General features: G+C 39.4%; 1 protein-coding gene across 5 annotated transcripts in view; it reads right to left on the reverse strand.

The window, feature by feature from the left end:
- The window catches only part of LOC140206049 (UDP-N-acetylglucosamine transporter-like), a 71,810-nt gene that overhangs the window by 4,844 nt on the left and 44,922 nt on the right, over positions 1 to 22,044 (reverse strand). For all 5 annotated transcript variants that reach the window (XM_072274120.1, XM_072274121.1, XM_072274119.1 and 2 more), the window contains exons 5-7: positions 19,741 to 19,912; positions 8,848 to 8,966; positions 2,343 to 2,476 (exon numbers count right to left, since the gene is read on the reverse strand). In XM_072274120.1, coding sequence (XP_072130221.1) covers positions 2,343 to 2,476; positions 8,848 to 8,966; positions 19,741 to 19,912 — 425 coding nt within the window. The remainder of the gene's footprint in view (positions 1 to 2,342; positions 2,477 to 8,847; positions 8,967 to 19,740; positions 19,913 to 22,044) is intronic.

Consider the following 22,044-nt stretch of genomic DNA (forward strand, 5'->3'; position numbering starts at 1 on the left):
CATTGCTTGCTCCCATGACTTGATGTGACTCTGATCCAGGAGCTATGCAGATGGTACACCTTGCCCAAAGATGACCTGCAAGCTGGCAGAGGGATGGAGTGTGGTACAACTCCTTTGGTAGAGACACATCTCCACCCCGCCACCCTTTGATGACTACAAGTAGCTAATAATACATCCTTTCAATCTGTGCAGGAATGATGTGGACTGAAAATTTAATTAAATATCTTGGGGTTGAATATTGCCTTATTTCTGAAAGTTGTATCAATAGTTTTACAGAAACACAATAAAGCTGAGGGGGTGGTAAGGGTTGCCTGAACTATGAAACAAATTTGTGGAAATCCAATAAAACTGTCACATGGTTTGATATATCATTATAAGCATTCTTTGAATGATATAGCAGCAGGTACCCTTATTTAAAATGCTTATTGCGATGCCACAAAACCCTTTTTCAGGTATTAATAAAATTACTAGTTACAGTTCTTTATTACATCCAGGAATGTTTTAATATGAGGAAAAACAGGTATCTTTTGTTATGTTCCCTGACAACACTGGTTTCATTGTTGTACTGATCACACTAGGAATTTTAGTACAAACCTGAAGATAAACGTCAATATTGTATATTCAAGTGCATTTTGGGTGCAATTCCCTAATGCATCCAAACAAGAAACAACTTTCTTCATGCAATTTCTAGAGAGTTTCAACAGTAAACTGTACAGCTTCCCATTCCTTTCAATTTTTTTTCTGCCCTACCAAATACTTTAATCAATCTAATCACACTTGATGATACAGATCCTCCCCAGGTGACTGCTTTCCTGTGAATTGTCTGTAACACGAACAATTCGCGTTAGAAATGCAATCACAAACCAAGTCCTCAACTGGCAGAAGATGCCTGCAGTCCCACAGCAGCGGGTAAATCCAATCTTCCGGTTTCCCAAATGCTTGTTCATATATACAGGTTGTATGCAAATCAGTCATACATGGGCTGGGAAGGACATGTATGCATAAGATCTAAACACTTCAAGTATGGTTGCATTGTAGGCTGTTATCTGAAATTGCAAATTCTGCTTCTGAACAGTGAATTTTTGCAGATTGGTTTTAAATGGTACACTTCAACATAGAAGCTCGAGTAAAGTTGAGAATCTGGTCAGAATGGAAACAGCTTAATAAATATTAAGTAGATCTTAATACTGCACTTGGTTTAAAATTAGAAAAAAGTAGAAGTGTTAACTGAATTTGGACTGCTTTAATCTGCTCAACTGTTTTTACTTGAATGGAGTTATGAGCAGGGATTACCGCTCTCATGTGAAATTTGGGCATAGGTCAAAAAGACATCAACATACTGTATACACAATAGCTCCCTCCTTCACTGGCAGACCATTGCTGCAGCATGCATCATCTAAAAGACACGCAGTCCAGCATTTTTGATGTTACTTTACAATCCATTATCCACTACTGACTTTGAAGATGAGGGCTGCAAAAGCACTGCAACTTCCTCAAATCATATATTATCCTCAAATAGAAATGTGTTCCTTTATTACAGATATGGTCAACATGGTATTACTCCTTCGGTAGCAAAACTGACGACTGCAGTCAATCATCAGTTGACCACCTCTTTTGCAGGGATAATTAGAAGCAGTCATTATTGCTCTTGATAACGAGTCTGATATCAAGGGGCACCTCATATCTGCTCGGGGCAGCATGGTAGCATAATGGTTAGCACACTTTACAGTATCAGCGATCCAGGTTCTGTTCCTGCTGCTGCCTGCAAGGAGTTTGTACGTTCTCCCTGTGACCACGTGGGTTTCTGAGTGCTCCGGTTTCCTCCCACAGTCCAAAGGTGTAGCAGTTGGTAGATTAGTTGGTCATTGTAAATTGTCCAGTGATTAGGCTAGGATTAAATCGGGAAATTGCTAGGTGGCATTGCTCGAAGGGCTGGAACTGCCTATTCCACACTGTATCTCAATAAATAAAAAAAATTGGCTACATTAGATAATCTATAGGATAAAGCTGCCCTCTAAATACTGGAATAATATTTTCTTAATTACATTGTGATGGTGCAACTGGGAGTAGTTCTAATCAAAGTGGGGGAAAAAAAATCAACAAATGTTATTTAGAGCAACAAATATCCAAATATCTCAAATATCTTAGAAATAAAATCAATTTATGTATATGCTAAAACTTAAGTGGTATTAAGTAGAACCAGGTAAATTAAGACCATAAACACAGAATGATACATTCAATTTTACATAGATAAAATAATATATTATTTTCCTTAAAACAAAAACTAAGTAAAGGGATAAAAATGCAATATATTTTTTAAAAATCCTCCTTAGTCTTAGTACCTGGTAGGCACAAAATCTTGTAACCAGAAGTAAGAGATCAATGTTGAAAGAATAATGGATAACGAAGTAGCAAATCCTTTCAAGATGTTGTCTGCATATTTGATGACCGCTGCAATCACTAGACCACCAAGAGCCTGATCAAAAAGAAATAGGGAAGAAAGAATTATGCAGAACTGATTGATTGTACGCTCAGGATGTCTCAAAATCCTTTTCAACCACACAACTTAAAACAGGTTGCTCTCTTTCAACGTGGGCTGGTATTACTATCAAATGCAGCTAAAAAGAAAGCACCATGTCTTACTGACTTCATATTCAGGTCAGCAATTAATTTCCCTCAATTTAACTCATTTATGGAATGTAGCTAAACTCATTCTTAGATGCCAATCAACCCAGATGCCAGAGAACACAGGTTCCATTACATACTGTAAAACTGCAGCAATTTTCAGAGTTGGGCTGCTCTCAGGGGCCTCAAAGTATTCCTAGTGCTGAAGTGAAGAGTTCGTCAGGTAACTCACTCTGCCTGAACAAATTTCACTGTTGTAGCTTAGATGAGAAGACCTAAAGCAATAGGCTGAGACAGCATGTACAAGAATAGTTAGATATTGGATCTCAGAGCTTAACACGATTATGACACCGCAGAAGGAAGCTATGTGCAGTACACAATTAGGCAGAGCGAGAATGTGATTCCAGAGGCAGAGCAGCAGTTTTGGAAATCTTGGCTTGGTTTGGACAGGCAGACTGGAGGCAGACCAGGAAAATGGACACTGGTACAACTGGCAATGATGATCATGATGATGAATGAACTGGTAACTGGGAACAACTTCAGAATGACAGTCAGAAGAACAAAGAGATAAATTAGAGAACAAAAAAAGGAGGCAATCTGAAAACAACCATTGGAACAGAATTCGTTATAGGCTGAAAATTGGGCTAATATTTGAAGAAATGTTTAGCAAGGGTACAAGGAAAGTTAAAAATGGGAAAATTTACAAGTTCTATAGCTCCAATCATGGCAATGAAGTCATTTTCTGGTTTGCAAAACTTCACATTTCCATGATGAGGCAGAATTTCTTTTAATGCAGCCATCTCTGTACCTATAGGAGCAGCATCTTTTACCCATCACTGGAGGTGACATACAAGCTCTCATACATAATATAATGGGAATGCAAAGTGGTAATACAATGAATTTAAAGAACTATATTCAAGTGCATAAAACAATCATGATACCCTCAAATTCTAATTATTGAACAATTACATATTTATAAGTATAAAGTAAGTGCATCAAGAAAACGCAAGTTAGAAACGAGATTCAAGACAAAAAATCTTAAGTTTATACACCTGTACTCTGTGACCCTAAGAATCTGATTTACAAATAAAATATGAGAGAGGATTAATGGCAACCGAATGAGTCGCAAACACATAGTTAACTTGTAGGGATATTTATATATTTATTTAATAATAAGTATTATTGAGTGTTAACTTGGCAGCCATTCTCAGCCTTACGGCAATTCATCCTTACCTAAAGAATTGATTGACAAACAAAATAAATAAGGATTCTGGATTGGGTGAGCTCGAACTGACTGGACTAGAAAGCATCCACTATAAACTGAGCAAATATGTACATGTAGAACACAAGATCAATGTAAGGAGTTTTCCTTAAAATGCAACATAATCAGTTTACATCCCAAATGTGCAAGAGCTTCATTTGCCAAAAATACAAAGTAAAGCAATGACATAAAACTAAATGGAAGTATATAAATTGTCTGAAATTATAAATTGTCTGAAATTAGTACAGATAAATCTTTTATCTGCAGTAATCAGATTTTTTTCCTTCCATTTGGATCACAGCTACCATGAACAGTCTTTTGAACAAGATCTCCTGGGAGTGTTGAATGTGGACAACAGTGCAAATCATGAGCCTCATCCAATCCTGCCATCATTTTTAATGACTTTTATGAATAGACTAAGAATACAAGAAATAAATATTAATGTTATTTATACCTATTTCTTGAAGGCATTTGATGAAGTCTAAGAGGTTGTTTACCAAAAGTGATGCTTATAGATTTAATGAGGCTGAATAGTTGTGATAACAAGAAAGTACTCCATTTCACAGGATGTAATTAGTGTCATCTGTGAGGAAATGTGTTTGGGAATCAATCCTTTATTTATGACAAGATAGGAAAACAAGTTTGCCAAATTAAAAAGGAACATGTTTATAATTGGAAGCATTACATTACTAAAAATATTAAAAGATCAAATGAATTGGCAAAACTGTGGCGAATAGGGATATGGGCCTAACAGGTAAATAGGAACTCGATCAGTTATTCTTTTTGTCACCCTCGAGTTTGGCTGAAGGGCCTGCTTCTGTGCTGTACAGTTCATATAGCATGGAAACAGGCCTAGTTACTTCATGTTGACTAAAATGCGCCAACAAAGTTAGGTCTACTTACTAGTAACACACACAAAATGCTGGAGGAACTCAGCTGGCCAGGCAGCATCTATGGTAAAAAAAAAGTACAGTCGACATTTTGGGCTGAAACCCTTCGGCAGGGCAGGACTGGAGAAAAAAAGCTGAGGAGCAGATTTGAAAGGTAGGGGGAGGGGAGAGAAAAATGCTAAGCAATAGGTGAAATTTGGAGGGGGAGGGATGAAGCAAAGAACTGGGAAGTTGATTGGTGAAAAAGACAGAAGGCTATGGAAGAAAGAAAAAAGGGGTGAGGAGGAGCACCAGAGGGAGGCCATGGGTGGGCAAGGAGATAACATGAGGGACAAGGGGATGGGAAATGGTGAGGGGGGTGGTGGAGCAGGCATTACTGCAAGTTTGAGAAATCGATGTTCATGCCATCAGATTGGAGGCTACCCCAATGGAATACAAGGTGTTCCTCCAACATAAGAACGGCCATATTCTGACAGTGAAGGAGGCCATGGATGGACATATCGGAATGGGAATGGGTAGTGGAATTAAAATGGGTGACCATTGGGAGATCCCGCTTGTTCTGGCAGACGGAGTGTAGATGCTCAGCGAAGCGGTCTCCCAACCTACGTTGGGTCTCACCAACATACAATAGGCCACACCGGGAGCACTGAACACACTTACTAGTGTTTGCCCCATAACCTTGTAAATCTTTCCAATCCAGTTACTTGTCCAACTAAATTACTGTATCATCTCAACTATTTCCTCTAAAGAAAAAAAGTTGCCTCTGTAAATCTTATTAATTCTTTCCCCTTACCTTAAACCCATGCCCTCTGGTTCTCGATTCCCCAACCCAGGGAAAAAGACCAAATGCATTCACCCTATCAATGCCCCTCATGACTTTATCCAACACCATCAGATCACTTCTCAGTCTCCTATGCGCCAAGATCCTAGCTTGTCCAATATGTCCCTGTAACTCAGTCCCTCATATCCTGGCAACATCCTTGTAAATCTTTTCTGCATTTCTCCCCCAGTTTAATAACATGTTTCCTATAGCAGGGCAACCAAAACTAAACACAATACTTCAAGTGTGGTCACATGAGTATCTTGTACAACCACATGATGATCTCCCAACTTTTATACTCTGCTTTGACTGATGAAGGCCAGGGTGCCAAAAGCTTTACCATTCTGTCTACCTATAATGACACCTTCAGTGAACCACATACATGCACGTACTCCAAGGTTCTGCAAGACTTCCTAGGGTCTTGCTGTCACTGTGAAAGTCTGAACTGGATTTGATTTCCCAAATGCAACACTTTGCATTCATCCAACTTAAACTCCAATTCGCTGATCAAGATTTCCCTGTAATTTTTGAAACTCTTCTTCATTGTCCACTACAGCAGCTATCTTAGTGTTATCTGCAAATTTACTAGCCATGCCTTGTACGTTACACAAATTGTTGATAGAGGTGATCAGCACTGATCAGACGCATATCATTAGTCATGGGCCTCCACTCTGAGAAACAACCTTCCACCATCAGTCTCTGCTTTCATTGAACCAATTGTGTATCCGGTTAGCCAACACTCTATGGATTCCATGCAATCTAAAATTCCACAGCAGCCCACCATGTGGAACTTCACAGGCCTTACAGCAATCCATATACACCAGATCAACTGCCCTGCTGTTAACTACTTTTAGTCGCAATATCAAAAGACTCAATCAAGTTCATAAGACATATACAGACATCCCACCCCTCCCGGAAGTTCCGGGAGTCTCCCACATATTAATAGTGGCTCCCTGATGCCCGCAAATTATATACAATGTTCCGGAAATTGATTTTTTTGAGAGCGAGCGTGAGAGAACGCGCGAGAAAGAGCGACAGAGCGAGCGCAAGAGCAAGAAAGCAAGCGCTAGTGAGAGCGACGAGAGAGTGCGCGCAGGAGAGCGAGAGTGAGAAAGCAAGCACGAGAGCCACCACGAGCAAGAGTGCGCGCGCGTGAGAGACAGCGAGAGCAAGAGCAAAGAGAGTTCCATAAGAGTCAGAGTGGCAGAGTATTGCTAAAAAAGAAAATATAAAACGTACGTCACCCCAAACTACACTAAAGTGTACCCCTGCCTAATGGAGGTCAAAATAATGACAGTGTTGCTCGCTGCGCTGTTTGCAACAGTGACTTTTCTATTGCCCATGGTGGGTTAAGACTGTACAAGACATGTTGAGATGAGTTTAACAGGTGTCATTCGTTCATTAGCATAGCTAACATTATTTAAGCTAGCTGGCTAGCTGCTAAGGAGCTACTCTATTACAGACATCCCACCTCTCCCGGAAGTTCTGGGAGTCTCCACAAATTGATGGTGCTACCTCCCTGAAATGAGTTTTTGCAGGGTGGGATGTCTGCATGTACCACCCACAAAGCCATGCTGACACTGCCTTATCAATCCACCTTTCCAGGTGCATGTACACCTTTTCCCACTCCAGTAACTTACAATACCTCCACAGATGTTAGACTTGCAGGTCTTTGGTTCCCAGGTTTTTCTTTCCAGTCCTTTTTATATAAAGCTACAGCATTTACTACTCTTGTCTACTTGCACCTCACCCTCAGCTAACAGTGATGCATATATTTCAACCAGAGCTCCCTCAATTTCTTATCCAGCTCCTCAGTGTTCAGGCCCTAGAGATTTGTCTACCTTCGTATCTTTTAAGACACCCATTATCTCCAAGTAGGTTTTAATGTACAAAAGATAATGTAATATAATCTATGCTAGTCTCCAAAGAAACAGAACACTTCCTCATTTATGAAAAGATTTTTACCAAACGTTGAAAGTCCAGGTATCAATCTACTAAGATTATTAACATGTAATAGAGATATCAAGAAATGTTACCACATTTCAACAAATGGTGCAAATGTATACTGTACCTTAAATGTTTTTCTCATGATCACAAGACCCTATTGGATATTGGCAATATTAAATACTGCAACTTCAGATTGACAGTGCTGTTAAGGAGGTGTGTGGCGTGTTGGCCTTCAACTGTGGGATTGCGTTCAAGAGCCGCGAGGTAATGTTACAGCTATACAAGACCTTAGTTAGATCCCACCTGGAGTACTGTGTTCAATTCTGGTCACCTCACTACAGCAAGGATGTGGATACTACAGAGAGATCTTCAAGGGTGTTGCCTGGATTGGAGAGCATGCCTTATGAGAATAGGTTGAGTGAACTTGGCCTTTTCTTCTTGGAGCGACGGAGGATGAGAGGTGTATAAGATAATGAGAAGTATTGGTTGTGTGGATAGCCAGAGGCTTTTTCCCCCAGAGTTGAAATAGCTAACACGAGGGGCATAGTTTTAAGGTGCTTGGAAGTAGGTACAAGGGGAATGTCAGAGGGAAGTTTTTCCACACAGAGTAGTGGGTGTGTGGAATGCACTGCCAGCGACTGCAGTAGAGGTGGCTACAACAGGGTCTTTTAAGAGACTCTTAGATAGGTACATGGACCTTAGAAAAATGGAGGGCTATGCGGTAGGGAAATTCTAGGCAGTTTCTAGAGTAAGTTACATGGTCAGCACAGCTTTGTAATGGTCTGTAATGTACTGTAGATTTCTTTGTTCAATGTACAGAGGAAAGGAGGTGCTGGAGGTGGTGTAGTCATTCAACCATTCACATCTATACAGCTAAACAGAACAGTGTTCTTCCTGGGCCAAGGTATGCAACACAGTACATACTATCACACAGCACACAACACTTAGTTAATAATTGTATTAGTTAAGAGGTCAGGAACAGACTCAGTGAATGGTGACATTTCCCCAGGGTAAAAATAATTTACTTCTCCTCCTGTGTACCCAAAATCATACTTAAACAAAAACCTCAACCACGTTCTAGTCCTTCCATGTTTTTATAACCATATCCACTGAGAGATAAAACACACATACATGCATATAAACGTGTGTGGGGTTGGGTTGTTACTTCTCTTCAGTGCCAAGACCTAAACATTATTTCTCTTGTTCCACATCTTTCCTACTATTAACGGAGGAAAAACCAAAACAAGATATTACAATATCATGTAAAAATTTATACAGGAATTCCAATATTTTCATCCACCCACCTGCAGAGTAACAACGATCCAAGTGATTTTGTTGTAACCTTGGAAAAATCCGTGTTCGTGTATTCGCCGACCATCATACACATATACACCCATCATTCCAAAAATGCTGCCAAACAAACCTAGAAACAATATTGACAGTTTAGAATGCTTTGTTGCTATTGTTACTTTATATAATTTAGTTATTTTATGTTAATCTGTAAGCCTAATTTAAACTTCCCTGATTTTCAAAAAATATTTTGATATAATAATTTAGTGCAAGTCAAGATTTAGATTTGAATTTCAATTAAAACCTTAATTCAAATACCATCTTTACATTTAGAACACTTCATTTCTTTCCTCTGCAAACCCTCAGTCAAAGTCAGAACTTTGCAGCACAGAAACACATCATTTGGCCCATCTAGTCGATGCTGAACCAGTAATCTGCCTCGCCCCATTGACCTGCACCCAGACCATAGCCTTCCATCCTTCCGTACTGCTCCCATCCATGTACTTATCCAAACTTCTCTTAAATGTTGAAATTTAAACAAACCCGTATCCACCACTTGAACTGGCAGCTCATTCCACATTTTCACCACAATCTGAAAGAAGTTCCCCCTCAAATTTGTCTTAAACATTACCTTTCACACTTAAACCATGACCTCAGTTGTAGTCTTACCTCATCTTAGTGGAACAAGCCTACTTGCATTTACCCTATCTATACTCCTCAATTTTGTATACCTCTATCAAATCTCCCTTCAATCTTCTAGATTTTAGGAAATAAAGTCCAAACTATTCAACCTTCCCCTATAACTCAGGCCCTTGAGACCCAGCAACACCTTTGTACATTTTCTCTGCCCTCATTCAATCTTATTTATATCTCTGCTATAGGTAGGTGACCCAAACTGTACATAACATTCCAAATTTGGCATTACCAACATCTTACACAATTTCAACATAACATCCCAACTCAACTCAGTACATTGATTTATGAAGGCCAATGTGCCAAAAGCTTTCTTTATGACCTCATCTACCTGTGATGCCACTTTCAGCAAAGTATGGATCTGTATTCCCAGATCCTCTGTTCTATCACACACCTCAGTGCCCGATTACTCACCATGAAAGATCTATCCTAGTTGGTCTTCCTAAGGTGCAACACGTTACACCTAAAACAAGAGAAAATCTGCAGATTCTGGAAATCCCAGCAGCACACACAAAATGTTGGGGGAACTCAGCAGGCCAGGCAGCATCCATGCAAAGGAGTAAACAGTCAACTTTTCGGGTTGATACCCTTCACCAGAACCTGATGAAGCGTCTTGGCCTGAAGTGTTGACTATCTATCAATTGAGTTCCTCCAGCACTTTGTGAGTTGCTTACACCTCAAACCTATCAGCACATTTCTCCAGCTGGTCCAGATCCGACTGCAAGTTTTGATAGTCTTCCTCACTGTCCACTATCCCCCAATCTTGGTGTCATCCACAAATTTACTGGTCCAGTTAACCACATTATCATCCAGATCATTGATATAAAAGACAAACAACAACGGACCCAGCACTGATCCCTGCAGCACATCACCAGTCACAAGCCTCCAGTCAGAGAGGTAACCAACTACTATCACTCTTTGGCCTTTCACAAAGCCAATGTCTAATTCAATTTACTACCTCACCTTGAATGCCAGTGACTGAACTTCCTTGACCACCCTCACATGCGGGACCTTGTCAAAGGCCTTGCTAAAGTCCATAGACTCTGTCGTCTTCCGAGTAAATACCAAATGTAAAAAATCCATTTTCAATCTTACCCATCTCTTTCTGCTCCACATATAATTACCACTCTGATCTTTCAGAGGACCAATTTTGTCCCTCGCTATCCTTTTACTCTTAATATATCTATAGAAGTCCTTAGGATTTTCCTAACCTTGTCTGCTAGAGCAACCTCGTCTTCTTTTACCCCTCCTGATATCCTTTTTAAGTGTTCTCTTGCATTTCTTACACTCAAGTAGCTTGTTTGTCCTTCCTGTCTTTACCTGCTATGCACCTCCTTTTTCTTAACCAGGGCCTCATTATCACTTGAAAACCAAGGTTCCCTAAACCCGTTATCCTTGCCTTTTATTCATGAACATACAAACTCTGTACTCTTACAATTTCACTTCTGGAGGTCTCCTACTAACCAAGTATATCTTTGCCAAAAAATAACCTGTCCCAATCCACACTTACCAGATCCTTTCTGATACCATCAAAACTGGCCCTTCCCCAATTTAGAATCTCCCTGAGAACCAGACCTATCCTTTTCCATAATTACCTTGAAACTAATGGCCTTATGATCACTAGTTGCAAAGTGTTCCCTTCTACAAACTTCTGTCACCTGCCTTGTCTCATTCCCTGATAGGAGATCTAGTATCACACTCTCTAGTTGGGACTTCTATATACTGATTAAGCAAACTTTCCTGAACACATTTGACAAACTCTTTCCTATCCAGCCTTTTATAGCATGGGAGTCCCAGACAATACGTGGAAAGTTAAAAATCACCTACTTTCACAACCTTATGTTTCTTGCAACAGTCTGCAATCTCTGTACAAATTTGCTCCTCTAAATCTATAAAAGATTGTTGGGTGGTCAGTAACAATCCCATTAATGTGGTCATACTTTTGATTCTTCAGTTCTACTGATAAAGCCTCACTAGATGAGCCCTCCAGTCTATCCTGGCTGAGCACTGCCATGACATTTTCCCTGACTAGTAATGCCACCCCTCTCCCTTTAATCCCTCCTGCTCTATTATGTCAAAAACAATGGAACCCTGATCATTGAGCTGCCAGTCCTGCCCCTCCTGCAACCAAGTCTCACTAATGGCCACAATGTCATAATTCCACACACTGATCCATGCCCGAAACTCAACTTACTTTCCTACAATACTCCTTGCACTGAAATATACGTAGCTCAGAACATTAGTCCCACCATGCTCCACCCTCTAATTCTAACTTTGTATGCAGCTTCATCATTCTCTCTTCATCAGCTCTAATGCTGTGATGAAAATTATATACATTACTCCAGGCATAGTCAAATCAAGATTTGATACAGATTTAACATACAGTAAACAGAAGAAGGTCTGCAGATGCTGTTCATCCAAAGCAACACAAAACACTGGAGGAACTCAGCTGGTCAGGCAGCATCTATGGAAAAGAATAAACAGTCGGCATTTTAGGCCAGCCCAAAACATCAACTGTTTATTTTTTCCGTAGATACTGCCTGACCTGCTGAGTTTCTCCATATTTGACATTGGTCTCCTTTTCTTTCACTCTAGAAATAACCCTTGTCACTTGGTTTGCATTTTTTTACGATGGTAAGTTGTGTTAACATGGTTAGTGACAGGTACTTTACACAGAGATTCCTATATTCATTTATCATGCCTTTCGACCAAATTATACTGCCTCAGATTATTTGTGTTAATAGATCATAAATTAGCATTATGCAAGGAGGAAGCAAGCATTGCCCTTTCCACTCCCTATAGGTTTAGAATGATTAAACAAAACTAAACCCTGTCCTCAAACACCAACAGATCACAAGCCCACACTTCCACAAACTTCTGTCTTAATTACTTTATTACTGGAGTACAAATGGCAAAATTTACCGAGGTCAGTCCAAAGCAGGTTATATACATCAAATGACATTGAAGTAACATCTTAAAGCAATCTGGAGAAGTTTTTAAATTTTATTGTTCTCCCTTAGAAGATGACACATGCATCTTGAAAATAAATATGATACACACAACATCATCCTTTTCAGAATCAGGATTATTATCACTGGCATGTGTCACGAAATTTGTTAATTTAGCAGCAGCAGTTCAATGCAATAGATGATAATATAGAGGGAAAAAAGATAAGTAAATCAATTGCAAGTATATATGTATATTCAATGATTAAAAATAATATAAAAATAATGTATATTAAAAAGTTTGTTAAGATGGAAAACAAATGAATATTAGATAAAATCAAACTATCTTGGATTTATAAAAACTCAAAATGCTTGCTAATGTGTTATATTCTAATTTCAAATGCAACAACTAATTTGGTTTTTGGCAACATTTGTTATGCAATGCCAAATAGCGATTATTTGTATTTTTGGAAATACCAGTAATATATCTTTTGTATATGAAAGTCTGGAGAAGTTTTCATTGTTGCAGCCTCCACAGCCTCATTCAGGATAATTAAACTGTAATTTGCCATCTGAAAGCGAGTTACAAAATATAAAATAGTGAACAAATCCCTAGATCAGGTAACAGATTAGAGCAAATAGAAAAATAAAATGGATTATGTCATAAACCATCCTTGGTTTTAGCCTGTAACCTACTGAAGAGGTTTGAGAATTACAAGTGATACCAAATGGAAAAACTGAAGCGTACTATTTCCTGCAAATACTGTGGATTCCAGTTAATCGGGGCAGGCGCTTATTTCAGACAACTCTTAAAGAACATAAACTGATCACAAACATAGCTGGATACCTTTGTTTATTTGGGACACTATTCCATTTAATTGGGGCAGGAGACTGTTGCTGAACAGTTTCTAACTACTGTCAGATGCGTGCATTTGTGTGACTGTTACATTACACCGTGGTTAGAGCGAAGTGTTTTTTTAAATAATACCAGTTGCATGTGCTCGTGGTCAAAAAGCAGTGATCTCTGCCACTGATAGTTGGTGAGAAACAAGCACAAGACAATGCAGAACCATCTTTCTCATCTTTCTGCAGTTACAAGCAATCGGGCTTGGAAATAACCAGAAATGGCTGGGAATGGAAAAGAAACCATTTAACTATTCCCAACAGGAACTATGGAGAATTTGCTGGTATCAGTAATCATCTTGAATGTAATAATGAAAACGAAAATTTGGAGGACGCAATTGTCGATAGCATTGTATGAAGGCAGTCCATTTACTGCACGAGGTGTTTGCACTGATTTTGTTCATTTACAATCAAAAGAAAATGCACCACCATACACTGGATGGACTCCTCTGTTAATAACCAATAGGAACCAATACACAATTTTATAGTACTGCAGTGGTATTTTTGATAGTGTTCCAATTTGTTCTATATTTCATTTAAATACATAATTTTTACTCAGTTAAATGGTTGTTTTCATACCTTTTTAAAAAAGGTTCCATTTTAAAAACAATATAGAATATTCTGCAAGATCTGAACAGAACTTGAACATGTAGTATTTCCTGTGACTTGGTCTCAATTGCTTTGGCAACAACTTTATTTACTTTTGGTGGATGCTTTTTTGCCTTGATTAGATATGAACAATGAGTCAATTCATATTCAAGATGTTCTGCTACTTGGGCTACTACCAACTCTGAATTCCTCATTGCACTGAATATTTGGAAGCCAATAACGTACCTACATTTTTTTTTACATGGGTAACTTTAACAATGGAGTCATCTTCTTAAATATTTTTTCTTGATTTATGCGTATTTCACAATCAAAACAGATTATCTAACCATATTAAATTGCTTTCTGTAAAAGCATGCTATGCAGAAACTAGCAATTTTTTCCCTGCATTACAACTGTGGATACAATTCAAAAGTGATTTGTATACTTAGAAGTTTTTTTATTTGAATGTACCAAGTTAAATGAGATACAGGACAAGTCTCCTGGAATTTGCTGAATGCCTTTTAGAATGCAGAGACACATGTCAGATTTTTTACAACTTTTATTCCTCTGTTAGGTTATCTGGATGATGTGGTTATATTTTTTGTTCGCTGTTGTGCAGTGGGATTTCAACAAAGTATTTGATGCTACGTACTTAATTTGCTCACATACCTTCAATCCTATCCTGGAGCTAAGTCGAAAATTGCATTAGAACAAGGCCTTGTGCAATGTGGTTGAATGAGCCATAAAGCTGACTAAAAGGGAAAGCTGATGCCCTCAGTCTTACCATCAGTCAAAGCTTCTTGTACTAATGAAAATGTTTGGAATTTTCTATGTTCCAGTAATATTACTGTTCATTTTTTCTAAACTGAACCAAATAGACTGGGTCTGCTTAATCTCTTTGCACACCACAAATCTGCCATCTGAGGAATCAATCACAAGAATCTTTACTGCACCCCCTTTATCTCAAGTTGGGACACAAAACCTGTACATAGGCGTAACCTCAAAGATCCATATAATCCGGAGCAAGATGACATTTTTCTTTACTCAAATCTGCTTGCAATAAAAATCAATTATTAATTTGCCTTATGAATTCCTTACTCTACCTGCAGTCAACTTTCACTCACTAATGTACTCGGACACCCTGACCTTTCTGAAACCATAACATCTTTCGATCTTACCATTTGAAATTAACTCTACATTTGCATCCTTTTCTTTCTCAAGTTTCCAAATTACATTTCACCTGTAATGCCTTTGTTGATTCACTTAATGTGTCCTATATTCATAGACAGTAAAGCCTCACTGCATCTTGTCGGCAGCCCACATTGCCACCTAGATTTGCTGTTATTAAATGTTCCATAAAAATACAATTTCTTTTGATTTACATCTTGATTTTCCCATACTTATATGGATACAGACCAATTGACCTGCATTTTAGCAATAATATTCACATTCTATGTATTATTTCACCTACTAATCTGCAACCCCTGCAAGATGACTGGATAATGTTTAAAGTGCTGATAAAAACTAGCAGGAGCTGGTGCAAACTGCATGATGTCATCAAGAGGATTAAAAAGGATTGAAATGTAAAGTTAGAAGCAGGAGAAACAAGTTGAGATATCTGAGCTAAGTGACTAATATGTGATCTCTTACAAAGATTTCTTGGGCATTGCCTGCAATTCTGTTTATTTAACCTTCAATGAATAAGTGTTTTAATTCTCAGTTCTGAAATGTGAGAGCCTTAGTGCATCCCAACATTAAAAAACCTGAAATATGTGAAGTAGTATTACTATCAGCTTTGGGCGAAGGTGACCAACCACAGTTAATCATTACTTAACCATGCACCTCATTAAATTTATTTCCCAAATGTAAGGGAATGTCATCTTTAACCTGTATATTTTATCTTTCTTAAGTAGATCATGTTTTGGGACCCTTCATCGGGTCATAGACAAGTACAGCACAAAAACAGGCCCTTCAGCCCATCTGGTCTGTGCAAAACACTTAAACTGCCTACTCCCATTGACATGCACTAGGCCATAGCCCTACTATCCATGCACCTATCCAAACTTCACCTGTTGAAATCCAGCTCACATGCATCACTCGTGCTGGCAGCTCACTCCACATTCTCATGACCTTCTGTAGTGAAAATTCCCCTCATGTTCCCCTAAAACTTTTCACCTTTAACCTCTGGTTGTAGTCCCATCCTACCTCAGAGGAACAAGCCTGTTTGCATTTACCCTATTTATACCCCTCAGTCTAATCTCCTCTCAATCTTCTATATTTGAGGAATAAAGTCCTAAATTATTCAATATTTCCTTACAACTTAGATCCTCCATACCCAGCAACATCCCTTTTAAATTTTCAATCTTTCAATCGTATTTACATTTTTCCTGTAGGTAGGTGATCAAAACTGCACACAATACTCCAAATTATGCCTCACTAATGTCTGAAACAACTTCAACAAAACATCCCATCTCTTGTACTCAGTACATTGATTTATGAAGACCAAGGTGCCAAAAGCTTTCTTTACAACCCTACCTGTGATGCTGCTTTCAACAAATAATGGGCCTACATTCTAGATCCCTTTGTTCCACACACTCCTCAGTGCCCTGCCATTCACTGAGTAAGACATACCCTGGTTGGTCCTACTGAAGTGCAACACCTTAAATTTCATCTGCCATTTTTTTCAGCTGATGCAGTTCCCTCTGCAAGCATGATAGCCCTCATCGCTGTCCACTACACCTCCAATCTTGGTGTCATCCACAAATTTGACCCACCACCAATCCCTGCGGCACATCACCCATCAGAGGAAACCATCTTCTACCACTCTTTGGCTTCTTTCACAAAGCCAATGTCTAATTCAATTTACTACCTCATCTTGAATGCCAAGCAACTGAACCTTCCTGAACATGCAGGACCTTGTCAAATGCCTTACTGAAGTCCATGCAGACAACATCCACTGCCTTGCCTTCATCTACTTTCCTGGTAACTTTCTCCAAAAACTCTATAAGATTGGTTAGACATGACCTTGTGGACTACAGTATATCAGTCTACGTCTATCCAAAAGCTTGCACATCCTGTCTCTTGGAATATCTTCATACAACTTTCCCACAACTGATGTCAGACCACTGGCCTATAATTTCCTGGTTTATGTTTAGAGCCTTTCTTAAACAGTGGAACACTAATGGCTATTCTCCAATCCTCTGGTACATCTCTCTTCACTAAGAATGATTTAAGTACCTCTGCTATTCTTGAGTACAAGAAAGCTTTAAGTATTCCAGCAATTTCTAAATTTGTCTCCTATTGGGTCTGAGGGAACAACTTGTCAGGCCCTGGAGATTTATCCACCCCAATTTGCTGCAAGATAGCAAACACCTCCTCCTCTGTACAGGGTCCATGAAGTGAGGCAAAGCGTTGTCAACTTCTACAGACTCTGTATGCATCCCCTGAGTAAATATAGTTGCAAAAAAACTAAGATCTCCTCCATCAGTTTTGGCTCTATAGTGGATTACCATTCTGCTCTTCCAGGGGACCAATTTTGTGCCACTGCAATTGTTTTGCTCTTAAAATATCTGTAGAATCCCTTAGGATTACCCTTTACCTTGTCTACCAGAGCAACTTCATGCCTTCTTTTAGCCCTCCTGATTTCTTTCTTAAGAGGTCTCTTGCATTTCTTATACTTCATAAGCTTCTCATTTGTTCCTACCTGCTTATCCCTCCTATGCACCTCCTATTTTCTCTTAACTAGGACCTCAATATCTCTTGAAAACCAAGGTTCCCTAACTATTATCTTTACCTTTTATTCTGACAGACACATACAGACTTTGAACTCTCAAAATTTCACTTGTGAAGGCCTCCCACTTACCAAGTATACCTTCGTCAGAAAACAGCTCGTCCCAGTTCACACTTGCCTGGTCATTTCTGATACTATCAAAATTGGCCTTTCTCCAGTTTAGAATCTCAACTCACAGAGCAGACTTATCTTTTTGCATATTTACCTTAGAACTAAAGGTCTTTGGTCACTGGATGCAAAGTGTTCTCCAGCACAAAATTCTGTCACCTGCCCTGCTTCATTCCCGAATAGCAGATCCAGTATCTCATTGGGACTTCTACATACTGATTAAGGAAACTTCCCTGAACGCACTTGACAAACTCTATCCCATCTAGTCCTTTGACAGTGTGCGAGTCCCAGTCAATATGTGGAAAGTTAAAATCACCTACTATAACAACCTTGTTTCTTGTAATAGTCTGCGATCTATCTACAAATTTGTTCCTCTAAATCCCTTGGACTGTTGGGTGGTTCGTAATACAACCGCTTTAACATGGTCGGTCATACCTTCCTTATTTCTCAGTTCTGCCCATAACGCCTCACTAAGGGTGTTCTCCAGTCTGTCGAGCACTGTTGTGACATTTTTCCTGACTAGTAATGCCACCGCTCCTCCTTTAATCCTTCCTGCTCTGTCACATCCAAAACAACGGAACCCCGGAATATTGAGCTGCCTGCCAGTCCTGCCCCTCCTCCAACCAAGTCTCATAATTTCATGTGTTATCAATGCTTGGAGCTCATCCGCCTTTCCTTCAACACTTCTTGTTTTGAAATATATGCAGCTCAGGACAATAGTCCACCAAGCTCAATCTTCTGATTCCTGACTTCATCTGAGAGCCCAGTGATCTGAAATTCTGAAGCCCTCCCTCCTACACCAACTCCTTAGCCACATATTAAACTGTATAATCTTCCTAGTTCTGGCCTCACTAGCACGTGACATGGGCAGCAATCCTGAGATCACAAGCCTGGAGATTCTACCCTTTAACTTAGCACCTAACTCCTTGAACTTCCTCTGTAGAACCTCATCACTTGTCATTGGTATCTACATGAACCAGAACATCTGGTTGTTCACCCTACCACTGAGAATGCAGAGGACTCGATCCAGACACTGGCACCAGGAAATGATATACCATCTGGAAATCTCATTCTCACCCACAGAACCTCACTTCTGTTCCCCTAACTTGCGAATCCTTTATCACTATACCTCACCTCTTCTCTCCTTCTGAGTCACAGGGCCAGACTCAGTGCCAGAGAACCATGAGTCAGTGCACTGTGACTTTTCTGTTAGGTCAAACCCCCTCACCCTCCCACAGTAATCAAAGTGATATACCTGTTGTTGAGGGGGATGGCCACAGGGATACTCTGTGCAGGGGTAGGCTACATCAGTGGAGGGGAATCATTACAGCTTTTATATTAATGATTGCTTGTTTACATATTTTATTATTTTAGAGCACTGAAGTGGCAGTTGATGGGCACTGGGTATAACCGAGGAGGTGGTGGAAATATCAAGGGGAACCACTTACATCGATTAAAATAAACTGGGATTTGGTTTTATGAATAGGGTGCAACTCTTCCTTTAGTACATTTTATTTTGCTAAACTCAAATCTACTGTCCAGATCAATATTGGCAAAAGATGCAAATAAAAGAAAATTGATATGAGCCAAGAGCAACACACACAAAATGCTGGACTAACTCAGTAGTCAGGTACTATCTATGGAGAGGAATAGTCGATTCTCCCTCTCTACTCCTGACGGGTCTCAGCCTGAAACATTGACTGTTTATTCCCCTCCAGAGATGCAGCCTGACTTGCTGAGTTCCTCTAGCATTTAACAATCTAGATTTCCAGCACCTGCAGAATCTTGTGCTTATGATATGTGTCAAGTAGTTCCACTATTTTGCTTTTTTATAAGTGCATCTATTGGTAGAAGTATCAAAAGAGAGTCATTTTACTCACCTAATTGAATGTTTCTAATCCAAACTGATTGTTTTGTCCCTTTCAAGATCTTCTCAAAATAGACTCCGGCAAATCCACTGGAAAAACAAGCACTGAGTACTGCTATTAAACCCACAAACTGAGAACCTGCAGAGATCTCTTTCTTCAGTTCCTCTGGAGGGTCTGTTGGCCACTAAAATAGAACAGATTTTTTTTTTCCTCTAAGTACATGAAGGGAATACAGGATTGTTGAGAGTGTACAGAGAAAATTACAGTGATCTATCAGGACAGCAGAAAAAGTCACGAACTGTAGTCCACCTTCACTACAGGGCTTATATGTGTCCAGAAAAAAGCAGGCAGGAGAAAAATCATCGTGGACACTATCAACCCAGAAAACTGCCTTTTCCAAAAGCTCCTTTCTGGTAAATGCTATAGGGCTACTAAAGTAACAATTTTGCCATCTTAAAAGTTTCTTCCCCCGGCAGCTCATCTGAACAACCATTCTCGTTAGTGTCAACCCCCGCCATCCCACGTTACTTATTACTTCAGTAACTGCACTGTAAACACTACAAACCACTTTATATAATGCTGTTTACATTGTAAATACATGCTGGTATTTATGCATTTTTGCACACTTCTTCCATATCTGTACTTTTAACTATATTCTTAAACAATTCTTTATTCATTATAATTGTTGAATGATGTTTTTTGTTGCATGTCACAGCGTGTATATCGTGAATGAAGTTGAATGGCCACTTTGTGGTGGGTGTGGAACTGGACTCTCTCACGGTGGTGTCTGAAAAGAGGATGCTGCCTAAGTTGCATGCCATCTTGGTCAATGTCTCCCATCCACTACATAATGTACTGGGTGGGCACAGGAGCATATTCAGCCAGAGAGACATTCCACCGAGGTGCAGCACTGAGCGTCATAGGAAGTCATTCCTGCCTGTGGCCATCAAACTTTACAACTCCTCCCTTGGAGAGTCAGACATCCTGTGCCGATAGGCTGGTCCTGGACTTACCTCATAACTTACCGGCATAATTTACATATTACTATTTAACTATTTATGGTTCTATTACAATTTATTACTTATGCTGTAACTGTAATGAAACCAATTTCCCCCTGGGATCAATAAAGTATGACTATGACTATTCCCATATATTACAATGGACAAATTAAAAAGATTTTGGATACCCAAGATACTGTGTATCTGCAATCTGGAGCAACGATCTGCTGGAGGAACTTGAAACCAACTTGTAATCAGACCAATAAAAACCATGCTGGAAAAACTCATAAAAAGGATTGTGAAGAGACGAACATTCACTGAGATGCTAATTTGGTTATGTTAGGTGATGTAGCAGAATTTTTGCTTTTGCAGTTTTTCTTTGCTTTGACTCTTTTCAGCACATTTCTAAAACCTTCCCATGTGGCTCAGATTAAAATTTTATTTGATAATGTTCTTGTGAAATTCTAAAGCAATTTTCTCCATTGAACTTACATTGCTGCATTAATGAGTTTAATTCCAAGAGCAAGGTGACGGAATTTGGGAAGTCAAATAAGGGTAAGACATATAAAGTAAATGATAGAGCACAAAGGAACTGTTGCAGTAAGAGCCTTAACGTACCTGCTCATCCAAAGCCAGTCCCCCATAGTAGGTGGGACTGGCCCGTGTAAGGAGCATTGTAGCCACTCCTTCTAACTTTTGTTTAGCTGATGATTTAAATCAGTAGGATTTAAATCTAGTGCATGGTAACCATGTGGACTCTTAATTGTGTCGCCATGGTCCAGGTAGATGATAGTTACCGTGGAAACAGTAGACAGTGGTAGATATGCTGCAATGCAGAGGTCCCTTGTACACACTTCAGTTAAGTATGTTTCAAAGTGTGTATGTTTAGTGTGATCTGTCCTGCCACTTCATGCGCTCGGTTTAGACAAGTATCTGTAACTGAGTTTAGCTTGAAGGGTTACTGAATGTTTAGTGTCGTAGTCTTGCAACTTAGGAGGTTTAGGTAAGTATTCCTTTGACTTAGATGTTTGGTTGAGTGCTTCACTGTTTGTCTTTTAAATAAATAGTTAACATGCTTACTCACAATCACTGTCTTCTGTCCCACTTACCGAATCCATGTATCTGTTTCCCTGTACCAGGAAAGTTAATGAACAGGCACCTAAATAGGCATGGCAGGCAAGGATATGATTCTAATGCAGGCAAATGTGATTAGTGTGCATGGACAAATAGTCAGTATGGCTGTGGTAGACCAAATGGTCATACGGAAGAAACAGACCCCGTGAAATAACTAGTTTTTTTAGAATACATGCTTCATTTT

The sequence above is a fragment of the Mobula birostris genome, chromosome 12 (genome assembly GCF_030028105.1).
Source record: "Mobula birostris isolate sMobBir1 chromosome 12, sMobBir1.hap1, whole genome shotgun sequence".
Lineage (NCBI taxonomy): Eukaryota > Metazoa > Chordata > Chondrichthyes > Myliobatiformes > Myliobatidae > Mobula > Mobula birostris.